This window comes from Parasteatoda tepidariorum, chromosome 4 (genome assembly GCF_043381705.1).
Source record: "Parasteatoda tepidariorum isolate YZ-2023 chromosome 4, CAS_Ptep_4.0, whole genome shotgun sequence".
Taxonomy (NCBI): Eukaryota; Metazoa; Arthropoda; class Arachnida; order Araneae; family Theridiidae; genus Parasteatoda; species Parasteatoda tepidariorum.
Window position 1 is genome coordinate 43,278,161 of NC_092207.1, and position 20,290 is coordinate 43,298,450.

A 20,290-nucleotide genomic window follows, 5' to 3' on the forward strand; every position below is an offset into this window, starting at 1 on the left:
CGCAATAACACGCTTAATCGTGCATGGGAATCGTATACATGCCCAAAACGTAATGGTCAAAAACTCCATCTACCACACTCAGCGAACTTCAGAAAATTTTAATGATGTCAGCTTTTATTTGCGTAGTTTTTGAAATAGAATGAATTTCATGTTTAATTTTTTTCCTCTTTTCTTCAAGGTTTAATTGCTATCGATAAATTTTCTCAATGCTTCTCTAACGTTAATGAAGGTTCTTATTGATTTACCTCCAATGATATTTGACTTTCGTTCTCTACTGGGAACCGTGTCTTTACGATCACGGGACAAGTTAATTAGGGAGAAATCTCACTGAATGCGAAATCTCACTGAGTGTTCTAAATATTCGCACGCACGTATATGGTAAGGAAAAGAAGGGACCCTAACAGCAAAGTAACTTGGGCCCTTATTGGACCAATATTCACGAATCTTGGCTCAATAAGGCTGAGGACAGGCTGTTTTTGCTTTCCTCAGTGAAATAGATACCCCACAATTACAAATTGATAATTTGTAAGCTACAAATCGTTTATAATCGCCCCCTTTTACATGGTGGACGCTAGAGGAAGGGGGTTTGAACGGCGAGAGGACCACTGGTCTGGTCAGCAGAAGGGGAGATAACTGATAGATTTATGATGAATTTGAATGTAGAACGCCTTATCTTAACAATTTGTTCTTGTGGAATATAATATTTATTTCAATTTGTTTTTGTGGTATATCTATTTCATTGAGGGCTGCTAGTTGCAATCTTGTCCTCAGTTTTAGGGTTCAAACAGCCGTTATTTTTCCCAATATTAGCCCTAGATAGATATGTCCGATTTACTCGATATTTTACTGCCACTTAACAACTAATATCGGCCCTATATAAAATTATCAGATTCACCCGATATTTTATATTCACCTGCTCCCATATAGGACCAATATTAAAAAATCTAGACATCCCTATATTAGTTCCTCTGTCCATGTTCATGTAGGTCCATGTTCTAGGGCTAAGCTAGGGTATATGCTCGGAGTTACTTACGATATAACGTAATTGCTTGCGGTAAAAAATATTTACCGCCTCGCGGGTAAAAATATTTCACCAATGAGGTTCTGATTCTTTCCAATTCGAGTACTGCTGGGTCCCGCAGTGGACTGATCGCTAAGACACGGTTCTCAGCAGATCACCGAAGTCAAGCATCACTGGCTACGGTCAGTGTGCGGGTGGGTGACCACTTGGATCAGTCTGCGTAGGGACCGAGGGTGTGCGGTATTGGTCCTCGTTAAACTGTTCTATCGTAAAGTGCTCGACTTCGCGTGCAGGTCGTCGGGCTACCGAAGCGGGGGTGCCATCCCCTCTGCAGAGGATCAAAATTGTGATGGCAAGTCTTCGGATCATCCTCAGGGGTGTTTCCCAGACCGTCGCCAATAGCCCATTGTGCAGCTCTAGTGCGACGTAAATTAACTACAACGACTACAACATCGAGTACTGCTGGGATTTTTATGCTTGTAGTGCGAATGGCCCTTAAAAGTTGAGCTTAATCGGAGAAAATTGACTAATCAGTATCTTCTTTTCAACGAATTCATCTTTTAGTAAAGTTAAGATCTCTAAAGAGAAAAAAAGTAAAATTTTTGTTATGTTATTTGTTTTGCCCATCAACTTCGAGGGGATTTTAAGAAATTGAAAGATTTTAAAAACAAAACTGCATTTTATTATTAAAATTTTAAGAAAATAAAAAGTTTTCGGTTATCATCTGGCAAAACCGCTCCTTCTTCTTCGACGCCTGTCCTTGTTTAATGGTCGTTATCTTTTCACCGAACTAAAGTTATATATTAATTTTGAAGAACTTTCATGGTAAGAGCATATTTCAATACTCGATTTCGTGTTTATTAATTTCTTATTCGTTGTAACTTCACATTTGCTGAAGGCCTTTTAGTTTTAATTATTAGTTATGTTTTAAAATCGAATGTCGGATTTCGCCATTTTCATTTTTCTTGTCTCAAATTTTAACCGATATTCCACAAATAAGTTATCTTTTGTTAATGTTAACATGTAAAAGTATTTTTCTTACAATTTATCTTAAACTATAATGGTAAGAAGTATTAATCTCTGTTACGTATTAGTTAATTTTTGTTTTCTGTTGAATTATCTAAATAATTTGTGTTATTGTTTTCTAAACGCACGTACTGTCCGATAAAAAAATTTAAACAGCCTATTTTTATTATATTAATAGGATGAATTTTATTCAATCAGTTTATTTATGTTATGTGTCAGTAATATGATTTAAAAAGCTATAATAATGAAGTAAAAATCAAATATATACATTTTTTAATATCAGGTTGATGCTTAATCTGATATTAAAAACCCATAGCTCAAGTTACAGAGGTTGCGAAAAAGCTTTTTTAGAAATTTCTTCGTATGAAGCTACAAGTTTGATTAATATATTTTCCCTGAATTCCCCTGAAGTCCATAGTTTAGCAGCTTCTTTTAAAGTAACCTACTAATTTTATTTCTTTATGAGTAAAAAATACAATGATTGAATTAAATCTGTCTAGCTTTAGAGACAATAATTTGGCAGGGCAACTAAAAAAATTTAACTTAAGTGTAAAATTTTTGTGGATATTAAGTGTATGCATGTTGATCTGGTTGAATGCTCCCATGCTATCATTTTTCTTGTCACTTTTGCTATTATGAGCAAAAATTCTTTATGATAATTTTGTTTCAATTTTCTAATATTACTTTTATTTAAATTAACTTACTTTAACATTAAGATACACATTTTTGGAAACTATTACGTAGAACTTTTATTGAAATGAAACACTTAATTAAAAAATAAATTTTTGTTATTAATTTACAGATATTAAATGATGAACAATTTTCAGTTTTATAACAAAATTTCTGCATTTATATATAACTTTTTAAATTTTACTTTGGGTGTGTAAGGAAGTTTTAATTTGTCTAAGTGGCCAACCTGAGAAGCAAGCTGCAGATATGTAAGTAAAGTCAGAACGCAATGTCTACCTTGGCACTCTTTCGATGGCGGACATGAACTAATTTTAAAGCCTTACTATTTCCATTGAACAGTTTTTTTGGTTTGAAATTTTTTTGTCACAATTTTTTTTTAAATATATTTATAAATATTTCACAAAGAGTAAAATTTGTATATTGTTAAAAAAAAATTCTATTGTTAAATTATTTATTTTATATTTGTTAAAATTTTGTTTTCTGTGTAAAATAAATTCTTGACCTATCTAACAAGTGAGTTAGAAATAAGAAATCAAATTATATTAAAATAGTGAATTATTAAATTTAAGATTCCATAAACTTAAGGAATTGAAACTATTGAACAAATTTTCATATAAAATAATTTATGTGTTTAACATAAAAGAAAGATTTTTTTTCATTGAAAGATTTTTGCTATTTCAATTATTTATATTACGGGAAAAATCACATTTATTTGCTATTGCAATAAAAAAAATCTGTTATTTCTTTAATTAGAATTAGACAAAAAATTTATGTAAGACTAACTGACTTTCCCTTAAACCTTATTCACACATATATACATATTCTACATCCCTGCATGATGGTAGTCTCCAAATTATTGAACCTTAACACTGATGTTTGGGGGCAAAATTTACAAAAATATTGGAGATTTAAAAAAATTCAATTTTAAATATAGCAACAAATTATTTNGAGAATTATTAAATTTAAGATTCCATAAACTTAAGGAATTGAAACTAATTTTCATATAAAGTAATTTATGTGTTTAACATAAAAGAAAGATTTTTTTGATGTTTGGGGGCAAAATTTACAAAAATATTGGAGATTTAAAAAAATTCAATTTTAAAAATAGCAACAAATTATTTTAAAGTTACATGTCTTTAGTTGACATTTCATAAGTTTCTGCGTAAACCAAAAACTAAATACTTTTATTTTATTATAATATTTATAGTAGTATTGTTAGTTTTTTTTCTTCAAGTGTGGGTGTGTGTAGAGAATAAGCTCCCGCATAGTTCGTGAAAATAATAAATAATTCTTGGGAAAATTTTACTCGCTTCCCCTTGAGTCTCAACTTCAATTATTTCCGTACCTGACTAAATATGTTGCTCTGAAAGTTTATCATCTTTATAGACATAAACTTCTTTACAAACATAAATTAGGGATGCACATACTTTTTGAATGACAAGCCACTTGCTTAGCTGATTACATAACAAATTGTTCTAAGAACTTTTTTTTGTCAGTAAACCTGGTATTTATCAGTAATTGCAATTTTCCTTTATCAAAAATTGAGGTATTTAGAAGAATAAAAATATTGGATTAAAGAAGTTTTTTTTTTTTTTGTATCACTTGGTGTAAAAAATTATTTTAAAATAAAATAACCATATAAGTGATTATTTGAATGATTAAGAACTCGTGATGTAATAACAGCAATAGGATCATAAAATTTACAATGAAATCACTATGAATAAAGCTCGTCAATAAGTAATTAAATCCGTTTTTTGAAATTGACATCTTGATTTAAGTCCAAGTTTTTAAAACCATTTGGGAATGTAAAGCAATAACTGCTTAAAAAAAATAGTTACAAGGCAACTTGAATTTACAATGAAAACCGCACAAACAAAGCTCTTCAAAAAGTCATTATTTAAGCATGCGATCTGAAACTTGCATTTCATAATAATCTTATAAAAAATTTTGGATTTTTGAGTAGCGGTGACAACTGCCTTAAAATTAAAAAATAATAATTTAGTTTGACAAAGAAATCAGTGTGAATAAAGCACCTCGAAGAGTGAGCTGTTAAATTATTAAATGCATCAGTATTTTAAAACAATGTGTAAATTTGTGGTTTATAACTGGCAAATATAAAGCTATGCTAAATATGATTACTTGAGTTCAAAATTGGTGTAGCTAATATCCTTTTAAAAGTATTGGGTTTTTAATAAGCCATGCTATTGAGAAATATAGGTTTATAATAAAATGTGTGTAAATTGTGCATGTCGGATAGTGGCAACCCAAATGTGCAATTCAAAATTTTCAATATTTTAGTTATTTTTCAAAAAAAATTTTTTTTCTCATTGTGTTCAGAAGATTTTGCTAGTTGTGCACCCTTACATTAACAATTAAGTTTATATAGAACTATTTTAAGCATTAAAAACATTTTTAATTTATTGATTTTTTATGAGTTAGTGCCTCTCAAAAAGAAAACGCAGGTTCAATTTAAAATAAAAGCTCAAAGACATCTGGTTTTCATTAAGACAATATTAAACCTTTTTATTTATCTAAATACCAATTTTTTTATATTAAAAAATTCTTTTAGTGTTTTTTTTTAATATTTAACTTTGTGTAACAATTTTTCTGAAGGTAATGTGCAAATTTGCATATTTTTAAGTTCAAAATTTTATTTTAATTTCTTTGAATGTTTTTTCTAATGCTTTCATTCAGAAAAGTTGTGTTTTATAACATAATTTAATTATTTTATGTCGTAATTGTTTTTCCCGCAGATGTTAACATCAGTTTATTAAATGTTTACGATTTTTTTTTCCAGAATTCCTCATTTTTTTGAAGCTCTTCATTGAGAGATTTTTTTTTCTGGTAAGATTTTTTAAACTTGTGCCATTGTTGCGGATGAGGCACTGGTTTGTTTTTTCTTTTTTATCTTTTAATGTAGTTTTTTATTTATATGTTTCTATATTTTTATTTTTCAGTAAATTTAAGGGTTTAAAATCAACAATTTTTTTTTTGTGTTGAAAAGTTAACACAATTGAACATTTTTTGTTTGAAAACGAGAAGGAAAAAAAATGAAATTTTGGTTAATAGTAAGGGAGTAGTTTAAAAAGTTATGCTACCTTTTAAGAGTTAAGCAAAAATGTTCGTCTAATGTGTAGCAATATAAATTGGGTCATTTTTACTATTTTTTTAGAAAAAGAACTTTATTGAACTAGATTGTTTTAGTGGTTTTCTTGCGTGGGAAAAAATTTTCTTTCTTCAATATAATAGCGAAAGTGCTAGTTCCCATTTTTTCGTGGATCCATGAATTTTTGTTTTATGCTTTGAAAAGTACTTTCTCCATATATTTATCTAAAACGGAGAAATTGTTGAAAAATCATTTCAATTCAAAGATTTTTCTTATGGTTCGTTTTTTTTTTGTCTCATAATAATTCATCTTTGTATTTCCTTTTTGAAATATTGTCCACCAAAAATTCATTTGTTTAAAATATATCATATCAAACTATCACTGGAAAATTAACCATAATTTTTAGTAGAATCTTGATAAACAATCAATAAAGGTGTAACATTTTACACCCTTATCGCTTGTTTATCAGGATACACTATCAATGATCTTACACGCTATCAATGAGGAAAATGTGTACCTGACTAAAGCCTCTAAGGAATATTTCAATTTTCCGTTCTAGTTAGACGGCTGTTGATCTTTCCACATAATACATATAATAATATAATGAAAGTTACTTAATAACAAAAGAAGTGTATCAAAACCTAACCTATTCTCTTCAATTACATATATTGAGACAATGTTTCCGACAAGTATTTTTTGTTTAAGGATTCCATAATAAATATTGTGCATTCTATTCTATGCTTCTGAGCATATTTGTACTCAAGTTTTAAGGCAGCTTTTTAAAATCGCTTATTTGATATTAAATTCAAGATTAGTCGTAAATTTTTTTTTAGAGTATTGTGAAGTAATTTAAAAGAGTAGTTGACTATATTTTTTATAGCGAGTGGCTCTTAAGAAAAATTTCGGCAATGAGAATTAATTTTCAATGAAAACTGTTTTGCATTTCTGATTATGCATTTCTAAAGATCTGGATTCAAAATTAACTAAGGTGCAATTTTAAAAAATACTAATATTGAATAAAGGATAGGAATTTGATATTTTATCAAGAAGATAAAAAGGTTTTCACAACTTAAAATGTATTTTAAGGAAAAAAAATCAAATTTTTTTTACTCTCCAAATAATGAAGAGTATTTACTTGAGATTTATGTATAAGTTATAGAAATATATAGGTTGACTTGATAATATAAAATTTTATGCTACATGACATTAATTAGGAAAAGTGCTTATAATTATCTCACTGTCATTTTTAATAAGGGGTAAGCCAGACTGTTTAAAAATTACGATAAATGTTGTGCAATACAAATATTTAAGACAAATTTCAACAGTATAAAATGTAAAACCAAATAAATTATAAATTCATGCTTTTTTAAAGATTTGGTTTTCAAATCATTCTTAGTCTTCAATCATGTATGTTTTAAAATCTCTTTTTGTTGGAAATCACCTTTTTTCCCTTCCCAAATGTCACTTTTAGTGCAGAATGCAAACATAATACAAATATTAAGACATTTTTACTGTCAGACCTACAAGGTTCATATTCATAATTGTCTTTTAATATTCCTTCCTTTTCTGAATTTTAGTTTTTTATTTTAATAATCTTGGTTGTTTGTGTTCAGAATAACCCATTTTCTACTAATACAAATTTGGATTTTAAATAATGGAATTGAAGGATCGACTTGAATTTTGGGTCCAATAAATGTTTGTTCAAATCCAATAAATTTTGTTAATCTTGCATTGAATTTTTTTTGTTATCAAATTATAAAAGGAAGATAAGTTAATACATGAAAAGTTTGCTTTCCTTTATATTCTGCCAATAAAAAGTGATTTTTTTTTGTCAAAAAAGGGAAATTAAAAGGTGAATACTATATGAAAATTAATAGCTTCATTATTTATTTATGAGTAAGCGGGGAAGACTGCGGTTGAGATTGGCTGACTCTGTGTAGTCTGATTTTCTCGCAATTAATGAAAAGAATTGGAGATCAAAGATAAATCAGAAGTTGACATGGAGAAATCTTCAGAGGAAGGCATTGGCTCACATTGGGCTGTCTGGCCAACTATGATGATGGTGATTTATTTACAAGTACTAAGGGAACTTATAACTAGGTCTTCAAGTTATCCTGTCATTTTTATATTAAGACTTATTTTTAGGCGCCTTCAGGTTGAAAATTTTGTGACTTCTCATACAGTATTACAATATGTATTTTTAACAAGATAACTTTTTTAACATAATTTATAAAATTAATTTTATTTGTTTTGAAATAAGTGTTGCTTAATAAATAAATGTCTATCTTTTGCTTGTTATTAAAATAGAGCTTTCATGTTTTTTAGATTTCACGTGCTGCATTTCCGCTTATAATTCTCTACGCATTTGCTAAACAATTCAAGGAGAACTCACACATAACTTGAAAATGTCGAATAAGACAAATTTGATTATCAACTATCTTCCACAGATGTTAACCGATTCAGAGTTCAGCAATCTGTTTTCAAGCATTGGTTCAGTAAAAGCGGCAAAGATTGTGCGCCACAAGACCACAGGATACAGCTATGGTTTTGGTTTTGTTGAATATGCACGTGAAGCTGATGCATCTAGAGCCATCCAAACTTTGAATGGCTTTCAATTACAAAATAAGAAAATCAAAGTGGCCTACTCTCGTCCTGGTGGTGAGAATATCAAAAATGCAAATTTGTATGTTAGAGGAATCCCAAAAAATATGAGTGAAAATGAATTGGAACAACTCTTTGCACAGTTTGGTGAGATTGTTCAGTGTCGTGTATTAAAAGATGCTACAGGTGGCAAAAACAAAGGAGTTGGTTTTGTTCTTTTTGATCAAAGAGGGCATGCTGAAGAAGCTATGAAAAAGATGAATGGGGAGACTCTAGAAGGAGGAACTGAGCCTTTAATCATTAAATATGCTGAGGACAATGCTAAGAAAGTTCGACCTCCTATGGCAGGTAGTGGTGGTGGTGGTAATAGTATGGGTGCCCCATATCATGATCCATATGCTGCAACCATGCCTGGTAGATTTGGAGGTGGTGGACCCGTGAGGCACTCCTTACAAGGTAGATTCAGATTTAATCCAATGACAAATAATGGAGTTGGCATGAGTCCCTATGGTGGTTATTCCACGCCTTCTGGTCTTACTGTTAGCGGTGGAGAAGGTCACATATTGTTTGTTTATAACATTGGACCTGACACTGATGAGAAAACCCTTTGGCAGTTGTTTGCCAGGTACGGAACAGTGCAAAAAGTCAATGTTATTCGAGAAGGTGGCACTGGAGCTGGTAAGGGTTATGGCTTCGTTACAATGCCTAGTTATGATGAAGCTGTCCTTGCAATCGAGTCTTTAAATGGTTGCAGTTTCTTTGGCAAACCTTTACAGGTTTCTTTCAAATCTGGCAAATGACATTAAAATCATGACGTCTTTTTATCATTTATGTAAGATTCAGTTGAAGTTATATTCATTTTGACAAAAGGTTTCCTGTGTTAATAAATGCTGATAAAAACCTTGTGTAGATAATTGGACTTAAAAACTGTTAAAATTATCATTGGTGATTGTAAAAATTATGAAGCATTTATTTTATTCATTTGTTTCAGAAATGCATCTGAGAAGTTCATATTTCTCTAAATAAAAGTTTAGTGTAATAAGCTGTTTTAGTGAATCATTTTGGTGTCTTTTTATTTTAATATTTTATATCAAAATATTTTTTTTTACAATGTAACATTATTTTCAATTTCACTAACAATGCTTTCAGCTGACAATATACAACCTTCAAATGTAGAGCGTGTAAAACCATCTCCTCCAAGGATCATTTGAGGACATTTTGAAATTTCTAAATGTCCTTTTTCTTTCAAGTTTTTCTCAACCTGTTTGGAGTAAAGTAAATAGTTTTATTATTACCTATTTACCATAAGTAGAGTATTATATTTGTGAAAAGAAAAAATAATTAAAATGAAATATGATGGAAAATTGCATATCTTAATGTTCAAAATATCTATAAAAAAATGTAGATCAAAGATTTTTAAACAGAAGATGGATTTAAAATGGGGAAAAAAATATGCTACAATTTATTGCTCTCAGAGGTTGAACCAGGTTTTATTTTTTAGATCTCTGATTTTGTGATAATTTCTTAATGTAGACTTTTAGTATTAACACCATTTTTGTGAACATTTGTGTGTTCTTCCAGTCTCTTTCCAAATTAACTCTGATATATTTAATATGCTAATTTTAGAAGAGATTGTTTTGTGATGATTATATTGTCGCTGAATGCTAATTTTCAGCAGCTATCAATTTCCTTCTCATGGTTTTACAAATTTAGATATTTTTAATGCGATGCGGCAATTTAGACTTTATAGTGCATGCAATTCGAGACGTTTCCATTCTGATTTCAAGTCATTGAATGATAGTTTTTTCAGCTCATTTTACATGGTTATTGTAACTTGACGTTGAATACTTTTTTCGGCCTTTTCCTCAAAGATTTTTATGATACACTCATATTTTCAATATGCTATCATATAGACCTGAAGATCCAGGGGTGATTGTGAGCCCAAGTCAAAATTCTGGAAAATTTCTTGAGTTAAAAAAAAAAAAAAAAAAAACAGTTTAAATTGAAAAAACATTTAAACAAGGTTTTTTCCCTATATTTCTTAGTTTACTTAAAATATATTTAAAATTTTACACATACCTATGATGACCTGGAAAAGTAATTAAAATTTACAAATATGTCTTTCTTTCTTGGGTTTATGATTATAACAAATATTTACTGATAAAAAATGAATATTAATCATGAATATAAGCTTATAAAGTATCTCTCTGGCTCTCCCTTACAAACAAATAAAATAGTGTTTTTAAGTTCCACCTTTGAAAATTTGATTTCCGGAAACTTCTGTGATAAATGATATTTTGAAACATCTGGACCTTTGATCTCCGGAAACTTCCAGATCACTGTTAGCGGAAATCTAGATTTTTTCCGGAGCACGATCACCCCTGGCCATTGCCTAGTTGACAAAAAAAAATGGCAACTTAAATAAGCAGTCTGCCATTTTTTTCCTAAATTGCATCAATGCAAAAAGTTCTTTTAAATTAAGTTAAACTAAATTTTGTCACATTTATTTATATTTTTGTTGAATTAACTTTTTAAAGTCTTAGTGTGTATTATAATTATTAACTAATTCAAGCAAAAAAAAAGTCAGCGAAGTGGCTATTAAATGGAAGGGACTTAACGGTATTGGTCACCAACTAATTAAGTTCGAGAAAAAAGTGGTTACTAACTAAAAATCTGAATTTTCAGGTCTATGATGACACTAGAATTACGAGTATGAGTTGATTTAACTGTTTTTTATTAAGTGATTTATTAGTATATCTAAATTCAATGCAAAATCTGTGGGTGCACTTTAGTTCTGGGACAGGCTGCCATACTTATAAAGTTGATTATAATGGTAGATGATTAAATTTATGCACCTTAGGTCAATCCTGTGAATAAAGCGTTAAGCGGCGCTAAAATTGAAACAAAATACTAATTCATTCTTGTTTATTTTACGTGAAAAAATAACAGCACAGCAAATATTCTTGAAAGACAAGTTACCTCATCTGTCATGATCAAAAGAGTGAAGCCTGCTTTTCAGTTTCTTTTATTTTTGGGATATGGTAATTTCAGTATAATTTTAAAAAAATAAACTTATTTAATTTAAATCTGACTTTTTATAAGTTCTTGCATAGCTTTTTGTAAGGGTGCTTTATTCCAATGGGTCTCTGTAAAAAAGTGCTCAATTTTCCAAAATTTGATTTTCTAAGTTTTACTAATTGTTAATCCCTTTTATAAGTTGATCTAATTTTCATATAATTGAATAAAGTAATTAATTTGAAAAATCTAATGAGCCAACACTATTTATCATGTTGATAAGTCATTTAAAATAATTTTGCATTTTGTTAATTTTATGCAATAGTAACAATACAAAATAAAACATTTTTAGTGCTTATTTTTATAGAAAAATTTGGCTATATACCCTGTTAAAGAACAGTACAGTCAAGCCTTGTTAACATCAGCTTGAAGGGGGACAGAAATTTTTTTATTGAAAATTGAACAATACACAGATATTTTCTATTATATGTATACGTAAATATATATTTCATTTCAATAAATGTTTTTATTTTGCAGTTTATTTTTAATTAATAACTTCTTAATTAATACAACCATTTCTTAAAAAAAAAAAAGTTTTAAAGAAGAAAAAAAATAGTTTGGGCAAAATTCAAAAAGAGTACTTGCGTTCGATGCTCTATAAATTTTTTTTTTTTTTTAAATTCTGCGGAAGGAAAAAAATAGTTAGGACGAAATTCAAAAAGAGTATTACTTGCATTCGATGCTCTATTAAATTTTTATTTTTAAATTCTGCAGAAGAAAAGAAAAAAATTACTGAAAACTAACTAAGAAAAGTTAAGTGAATTATTGCACTAATTAGTGAGGAAAACTCACAAAATGACTGATAATAGCTCTTTGTTTTGGTTTTTTATTTATACATGCTTTCTAAAAGTCACCTTACCTTGACAACTGTATCTAAAAGTATTTGCATTTCAAAAGAACAGACAGTTTTCTTTGTTTACTAAGCATCTATCAGAGATATTTAAACCAAAGTATTCGCCAGTGAAATTTAAGAAAATTTTAGTTCCATACCTCTTCATCTGTAAAAATATAATTCAGTAAAATCAATTTAATATAACAGGCTGTGTGAGAGAAATGACTACTCATGTTGAACAAAGGATTAATAATATAGATGGTCATTCCTCGGGAAAACATGCTTCTTTAAATTCACACCCATCTGGTGGAAGAAAACTCTATTCTTATTTAGAGTACAAAAGGGCTTATGTTGTTTACTGTAATGCCCCCACCCTCTCAACACATTCATACAACTCTTTCATTTGACTGCTGTAATCTTGCAGTTATCAGCATTATAACAAAGCATTCAAAAAACCTACCCTTATAGATATAGAACTGTGTTTGATCAGTTTTCTATTACCTGTTAAAGGAGAAATAAATTTTCTGTTCAGATTAAAAGTAAAAATTTTTTCGAAGTACTAACTGAAATTCGAGTTCACCTTAAAAGATATTTCGCGTGTAAAATATATCCGTACACAATTTGACAGGGAATAGAAAATTAGTTTATGTTATGAGAAATTCAAGATAAATGTGTTCTACTGTATATAACAAGTAAAATTATTAAAAAATGAATTTCAAACTAGCATTAAGATTTGTATGCAAATGTATGACTGAAATTTATTAAGAATGGAATGGGGATGTGTCATAATTTACTATTGAAAAATATGCTTTAAAAAATTAATCAAAATTAATTCTTTTAATTAAAAATTATTGCAAGAAATTTATACTTTGTTCATATGGTTTGTATTTTGAAAAATCTACAAGAATGGTTTTTGAAACGACAAATGTTATTTAAATATAGTGTAATTCATTTCACACTAAATTACCATTGCAATTTTGTCCATTGAACTTATTACATAGCAATATATTTACAGTAAATTTTAAAACTATTAAAATCAATAAAATTTAAAACAGTCTTATCTTAAAATAATTTGAAAATTTCATTGGTTTCTATAAATAAAAAAAATCATTTGATTGAAAACAAGCTGATTTAAATCAACAAACCCCACTTATAAGGTGCAAAAACTTTCAAGGCAAATGCAAACTTCGAGCATAGGGGGACTATCATTTGTCATAAGGGTTCATCACAAAAGTAAAGTGTTGCATTTTTCAATTTAGTTCAGCAAAGCATGTTTTCCCCCCTTAAAGATATGCATCTATTTAGGTGTATAAGAGATGAAGCCAGTCTGCCTTAAATACTCCTCCTACCACAATCTAGAGTTAGTTGTTAAGGAACAAGAATTTTCTCTACATTTGAGAGAAGATGAAGTTGATCATCAATTGATGAATGATGTAATTGTTTACTGACTAACTGAATTCTTATCTAAAAAAATAACTTGGTTATAACAGGTTTAACACAAAGCAAACTTTACTTGTGAGTATCTCCATTTATGAAACTTTATTTCTGAAGGGTTTGGCAATCCTGGCATCAATTCTGTTAGACGATCCATAATTAAATTCTGAACAATTTCAGACTCTTGCTCAATATTAGACTTCCCGAATTCTTTAGTTGAATGAACTACTATGGTGGTCTTTGCAGCTGGAAAATTAACCAACAAGAAATACAAGTTTGCAAAGAAAATTACAAAATTAGGATTAAAACAAATCTATAATTTATAACTAGCACATGCTATGTATATTTTAAAGAATCTTCTTATAAGGATAACAATTAAATAGGGGTAAGACTCATAACCAAGTAATTGCATGTTGTTAATTTTATGCAAACAATTTCTCATTTTAGTTTCTAGAATTTAAATAGAATCAGATTGGATTTAGAATTGGGTTTAAGTGCTGATAAGGAGTATTTCAGATTTGAATAACATAAATTTGTTATAAAAAAGTTAACATTGTTAGAATAAAATAATATACAATGAAAAATATATATCAGCAGAAAATCATTGTATATATCAGTCTAAATTAATATACGGATAAGAAATCTATTTGAAGAAGAGAAATCTCTTTCTATAGAAATCTTCATGTGTAGAAATTATTTATCTTAAATAAACTAGTAGTCTATCAAATTTGTGAATTTAAAATATAAAATGATAATAAATAAAACTGTTATAGTTTAAGATATGTTTTTATGTTGTTGACAATAGTATACATAAGAGGCGGGATTTGTAGTTATCCATATATAAAATATTCTGTCCTTATTTGTCCTGTTATTTCTGATTTCGTTTGTTCAGAACATACCATTTTTACAAACAAGCGATTTTAAAAGAATCATTTGAATTTTCTTTTAAATTTCTTTCCCTGAAAAGAAGAAAAACTAGACCTATTCAATGTCAAATGTTTTCATTACCTAAAAATATGAAGTTCTATTGCACTCGATTTTCAGATTGTAGTCAATCAAGTTGTGATAATATTAATTTAATTCAGGAGTTATTTTCGATAGTTAAGTTTTGATACACTTCAAAATTTAGTCATTTTGGAAATTTATTGTTTTTAATAATGATAAAACTTATAATTCTTAAAAATCGAAAACATACGATAGTTCAGATTTAGGAACTGTCCACTATTTACTCATTGTTCAGATTTAAGTCTTTTAGTTGTCATATGAAAAAGAAACTTAGCATTTTGCTATCAAAATTTTTTTCTTAATATGTCCGAATGGTTAATTGGAAAATTATGCTCAACATAAACTTATTAACATTCTTGATTGGAATTTTTTTCCCCTTATTTATCAAATTGCAATGAAAGCATTGTTTTTCATTTCATTTATTGCAGAAACTAAAGTGCTTTTAAATGTCCATTTACTTTAAGTAATGGTTTAGTTACTGATACTTATGATTTTTGTTTCTATATCACAATGTATTACATTTAATTCATTTTTGTCTACATTTATTCTTTAGTATGTAGATTATATCCACATTTAGTTCCGACATAATTTATTTTTTTATAAAAAAATTATTAATTTTCTCTTAAACTTATTATGATCTATCTTTCTACAGGAGGGCAGCGAAGTTAGTTTCTACAGGAGCCTATTGTGCAAGCGAAGTTAGGAAGATAATTACTGTGCCCAACGAAATTTTCCCATCCTAGAGTTTTTAGAGTAAAGATCTAAAATATATTTAAAAATGTTTGCTCCTTAAAACATCATGTGATATTTTTTTCCTATTAGGATAATAAAAATTTCTGATTAATAGAAGCATTATGACTTATTCAATTTTATTTATGTTTTCGTTGTTCAGATATAGTTTGTCTAAAATAAGAACTCCCCCAGACGTCCGTCTGGACCTGTGGCGGTGACTATGGTAACGAGGTATGACTATTTAAAGTGGCGGTGCGGGGCCAGTTTGGAGTGGTTCTGGCTCGGATCGGTGAGAGAAAAGGAATCACTCTGGCCTATTGTGTTAGTCCTCGAGTGTAGCTACCCTCCCTAAAATGCACCAGTCGTGATTGCATAGCATCAGGCAGCCTCAGACTTTGTGGCTGGAGGAGTTGTTAGCTTAGACAAACTATAACTGTGTCTCTACTATTTATAAACAATAATTATAGATTATAATAAGAAATACTCTTTTTTTTCAATCATTGAAGCTGAAGATTTATAACATTAACCTATATTTTTTTACAGTTTTCATAACAAAATATTGAAACTTATTCCTATAAATAGAATGACGGCATTGGCCACTATGACCTCTAAGAAATTTTTCAATATTACGTAAAAATTCACTGGTTTCTCGGAATTGCTGCAACACTACTTTAAAATACTAAATTATAATTGAAGATGTATGATATAAATGCGTACATTTTAAATTAAAAAAAAAAAGGTTCAGAAAGAATAAACTTAGTCACAGTAATGATATTATCAATTAGGTCGATAGCTCCAAACTTAAAACAGCAGAGCTAAATGTAAACGGATACGACAACACACTCAATTTATTGTACTTCTTTAGAAACATGCTTGCCATGCCACAATTAAGCCACGTGTACCATGTACAATTTCTTTTACTGTATCTTTCATTTAATTCTCTCTTTGAGAGTGTTGTCGTATCTGTTTACGTTTAGCTCTGCTGTTTTAAGCTTGGGGGTCTTAACCTAATTGAAAAATATTATTGTTGTGACTAACTTTCTTCTGTCTGTTCAGTTTTTTTAAATTTAAAATGAACATATTTAGGTCAGATATATCTTTAATTGTAATTTAGTATTTTAAAGACTTGCTACAGCGATTCTGAGAAACCAGTGAATTTTTGCATAATATTGCAAAATTCCTTAGGGGCTATAGTGGCCAATGCTGTCATTCTATTTATAGGAAAACATTTCAATATTTATATTCCTATGAGGCTAAAATCTATATGATTAGAAATCTATATGATTAGAGATCCTTAATAAAATTAATCTTACAGACTTTACCATATTTTAGTAATTAAGAAAACAACTAACAGATGTGTTGATAAAACATTTAAACAGCTTACTTTGGTTTTGATGATTAATGGAGTAATAAGCTATCACTGGATCATTAGGAAAAAATTTAGCAGAATCAGGAAATTTTACAGAAAAGTCACATTCTGTATCATAGAATAATCCAAGTGCAAATCTGGAGCAGTACTCAACAGCCTCCAATTTTGGGTAATAATCTATGAAAACATGAAACAAAAATTATTAAAGAGATGAAATTAAGCATAAAATTCAAATTCTTCTTTTNATCAGAAGTCGTGGAGAAATCTTCAGAGGAAGGTATTGGCTCACATTGGGCTGTCTGGCCAACTATGATGATGCCATTATAAAATTCTGCATTAGGATATAAAGTCTCAATGATGTTAAAAACGATCATCACGCTTTTACAGTTGTTATGACAAAATTTCAAAAAAATAACCCCTAATTTTTTCCTCCGAAACATGATGTTTTGTACTATGTTTTTCATTCTAAAAATAATGCTCCAACTCCATTTTAAGTTCTTTACGGGTAAGATCACCTTTAAATGCAAAAAGAAGAAAATAGGTGAAATATTTTTTGCATCTGTGAACTTTTTTTTGCATCAATGGTGTAACCGGGAATTTTTAAACTCTTGTCTCTGTAACTATGAGAGTTGAATAATTTCCTATATTTTTAACACTATTCTTGAGCCTGTACCTTATACAAAGAGCTACAAAATTTTATTTCATCCTGCCAAGCATTATGATTGCAAGATGTTTAGAAGCTGGAAAAGCTATTTTATCTTTTCTTCTAATGACTGGCACTGAACTAGTATGTTCTTTGTAATGGAAGGTGCCAGAAGTGCTGCTCATTTAATGTTATCTGATGGGCACCTGTGAACCTGAGTTATAGACGCCAGCAATGGAAAAGCTATTTTATAATCTTGAGGTATATCTGCATTTACAACACAATATCAATTCAAAGGATATTGTTATGAGATATCCTTTGATTACTTTATTAATAAAAGATAAACAATCCCTTTTCTTTTAAATGTAAATTGACGTAAATATCATAATATTTTTTACCCTGAAGTAGGTTAGATAGTCCATTTAGCTGCAAAATTTGAGGAATCGGTATAGTCAAAACTACTGCATCAAATTCATGACTTGATCCATTATCATATTCCAAAATCCATTTTTTATTTGAAGAATTTACTTTAATTACTCGATGTTTGAAAAGTGCTTCACAACCTAGAAAAATTTTAATACACAATGTCAAACAACTTGTAACAGTAATAAAACCATATTTTTTTAATAATTGAAAAAATATTAGCATCAATAATTATATAGAAATTGGTAAACTGTTACACAACTTAAAGGAAGCTCAGCCACCGATAAATAGGATACATTTTCATGAATAAATAATCATATATTTAAAATGTATCAAAAACTAATCTAAATCTTAAAAACAAAAGAAAAGAACAATTTTAAGGAAATTCATAGTTTAACTTTGACTAAGTAAAAATAAAATAAAAGAAACAGTCAACAGAAAAATAAAATGACTTGAATAACTTAAATTAAAAGTAAGAATTTTGTATACTGAGATGCAATTTTAATGATTTGAAGGACATATCTTTGATATATTTAATTAGTGCAGACAAAATTTAGGTACTCTGATACATTTCTTTGTTGTGAGTTTTTCAATATATACCCAAGTGTTACGGAAATCTAGAAAAATGTATCCAAGATTATTAATCGAGCAGGTCAAAAGTTTAGATCTCAAAATGTTATTTTTACTCTTAAAGTTATTAAGATGATGCTTTAATTACTTTAGGAAGAGTAAAAGCAAATTTTATGACGGTAATTCCAATAATAAAAAATCCATGTATAAAAACTGTTAAGTTTAAGACAACTGCAAATTTTTTTTTAACAGTTTTGTAATGGGAAACATCTTAAATGACAAATTTTGACTGAAATAAATAAATTATTTGTGAAAAATAAAACAAAATATCTATAAAGATTTAAAATAGTAATAATGAGATAATAAGTTAGTGAATAAAAAAATTTACATCCTGTTAATCTAGATAAATTTATATTCCAAAATACTTTTTTTAAGTAATTGATAGAATAGACAGAACTGACAACTTAAAAAGTTTATTATTTTATATAAAAATCCTTCTTTTTTATCAAAACAAAGCCATATTTTCAATAATCGAAAATCATTCAAATAACAATAATTGAAAATCCATCAATAATTTTTCTGAAAAAATAATCCATTTGAGTAATTTTTCCAAAACATTTATTAAGTAATTTTTAAAATTTTTTCACTTATTATTTTAAAACATAATGACTACAATTTCGGTTATTTTTAAATTAAAAAATGCACAATTCATAAAACTAATTTTTTTGCATTATTGAATTAAAAATTTTTATAATCACACACAATTTTTTTTATATGATGATTAAATTCAAAAGCTGTGATAAAAATTTTAAAACCTAAGATTAACATTAGGGTAATCAAGCTTTTAACCTCTTTTTGAACATCAATGAGTGCACTATTTCGCAAATTTCATATACCCTCGAAAGTTTAAAAGAAAATAATTAAAATTCAATCTAGGTATTAACTACGTTATCTGGATATTAGCTAATTATTTCATTTACAAAAAATTAAAGATTGATGTTTTTGAAATAACATGGGTTTATAACAATGTTAGAGAAATTTAAGAGTGAAAAACAAGAATCGAAATTGTTCCAATAAAAATCAACAGATATGGATAGAGTGTACTTAAAATTTTATAGTAATCTTACGTAGGTATTCAACTTTTATGTTAATAAAATCAAAACAAATCATTCTTGATGCTAAAAGCTTATTGCTCTATAACAAACAAAGTTAAATATTCTAAATTTATGATTTTATAATACTTGTTTAATATATTAAGTAGAAAAAAACTGAAATGCAAAACCTAGTATCTACCTGACTTTTGCAAAAAATATTTAACAATTGAACCAGTTCCGTTGGGAGCGACAAAATTTCCAACAGTAGAGGGCGTCATCCGTAACCCTTCAACAACTTTTTGTAAAGGTTCCAAGATCCCATTGCTTAACAATTCTGTATAGAGACTGAATGAAATATTAAAATTAATATTATATCATCCCATGACATAACAAGAGAAAGCTTAAGTTTAAAAAAATGTATTAAAAATTGTTAAAAATTATAGAAAAATTAAAGCTGCACTGATAATTAGTTTTAAATAAATACAATATTTTGTACATATTGTTATCACCTTTATTATCTATAGTTTACTTAATTACTTCTGTGAAGAAATTATAATTAAACTGAAACACATTTTACATTTTTCAAGTAATAATTATTCAATTTCATTTTACAAAAAAAAAAAAAAAAAAAAAAAAAAAAAAAAAAAAAAAAAAAAAAAAAAAAAAAAA

General features: G+C 28.3%; 2 protein-coding genes and 1 long non-coding RNA gene across 7 annotated transcripts in view; 2 read left to right on the forward strand and 1 right to left on the reverse strand.

The window, feature by feature from the left end:
* The window catches only part of LOC107444554 (ELAV-like protein 1), a 46,979-nt gene extending 37,493 nt beyond the window's left edge, over nucleotides 1–9,486 (forward strand). Inside the window, exons 1-3 of one of the 5 annotated variants that reach the window (XM_043038755.2) lie at nucleotides 1,517–1,846; nucleotides 5,535–5,581; nucleotides 8,169–9,486. In XM_043038755.2, coding sequence (XP_042894689.1) covers nucleotides 8,249–9,244 — 996 coding nt within the window. In that variant the 5' untranslated portion in view covers nucleotides 1,517–1,846; nucleotides 5,535–5,581; nucleotides 8,169–8,248 and the 3' untranslated portion in view covers nucleotides 9,245–9,486. Of the gene's footprint in view, nucleotides 1–1,516; nucleotides 2,085–2,148; nucleotides 2,485–2,854; nucleotides 2,986–5,533; nucleotides 5,582–8,168 lie in introns of those variants that run through there. The other 4 variants (XM_071179722.1, XM_071179724.1, XM_071179723.1 and 1 more) reach the window with 4 other exon arrangements.
* A 14-nt stretch (nucleotides 9,487–9,500) lies between these two features.
* LOC107444555 (renalase) overlaps nucleotides 9,501–20,290 on the reverse strand; it is a 21,944-nt gene continuing 11,154 nt past the window's right edge. The window contains exons 3-7 of the mRNA XM_043038751.2: nucleotides 19,821–19,966; nucleotides 17,933–18,097; nucleotides 16,907–17,068; nucleotides 13,865–14,031; nucleotides 9,501–9,705 (exon numbers count right to left, since the gene is read on the reverse strand). Of these exons, the coding sequence (XP_042894685.1) occupies nucleotides 9,550–9,705; nucleotides 13,865–14,031; nucleotides 16,907–17,068; nucleotides 17,933–18,097; nucleotides 19,821–19,966 (796 nt within the window). The 3' untranslated portion in view covers nucleotides 9,501–9,549. The remainder of the gene's footprint in view (nucleotides 9,706–13,864; nucleotides 14,032–16,906; nucleotides 17,069–17,932; nucleotides 18,098–19,820; nucleotides 19,967–20,290) is intronic.
* LOC139425360 (uncharacterized) lies at nucleotides 10,443–15,642 on the forward strand. The gene is made up of 2 exons (XR_011636582.1): nucleotides 10,443–11,154; nucleotides 15,443–15,642. It is a non-coding gene; the product is annotated as an uncharacterized lncRNA (long non-coding RNA).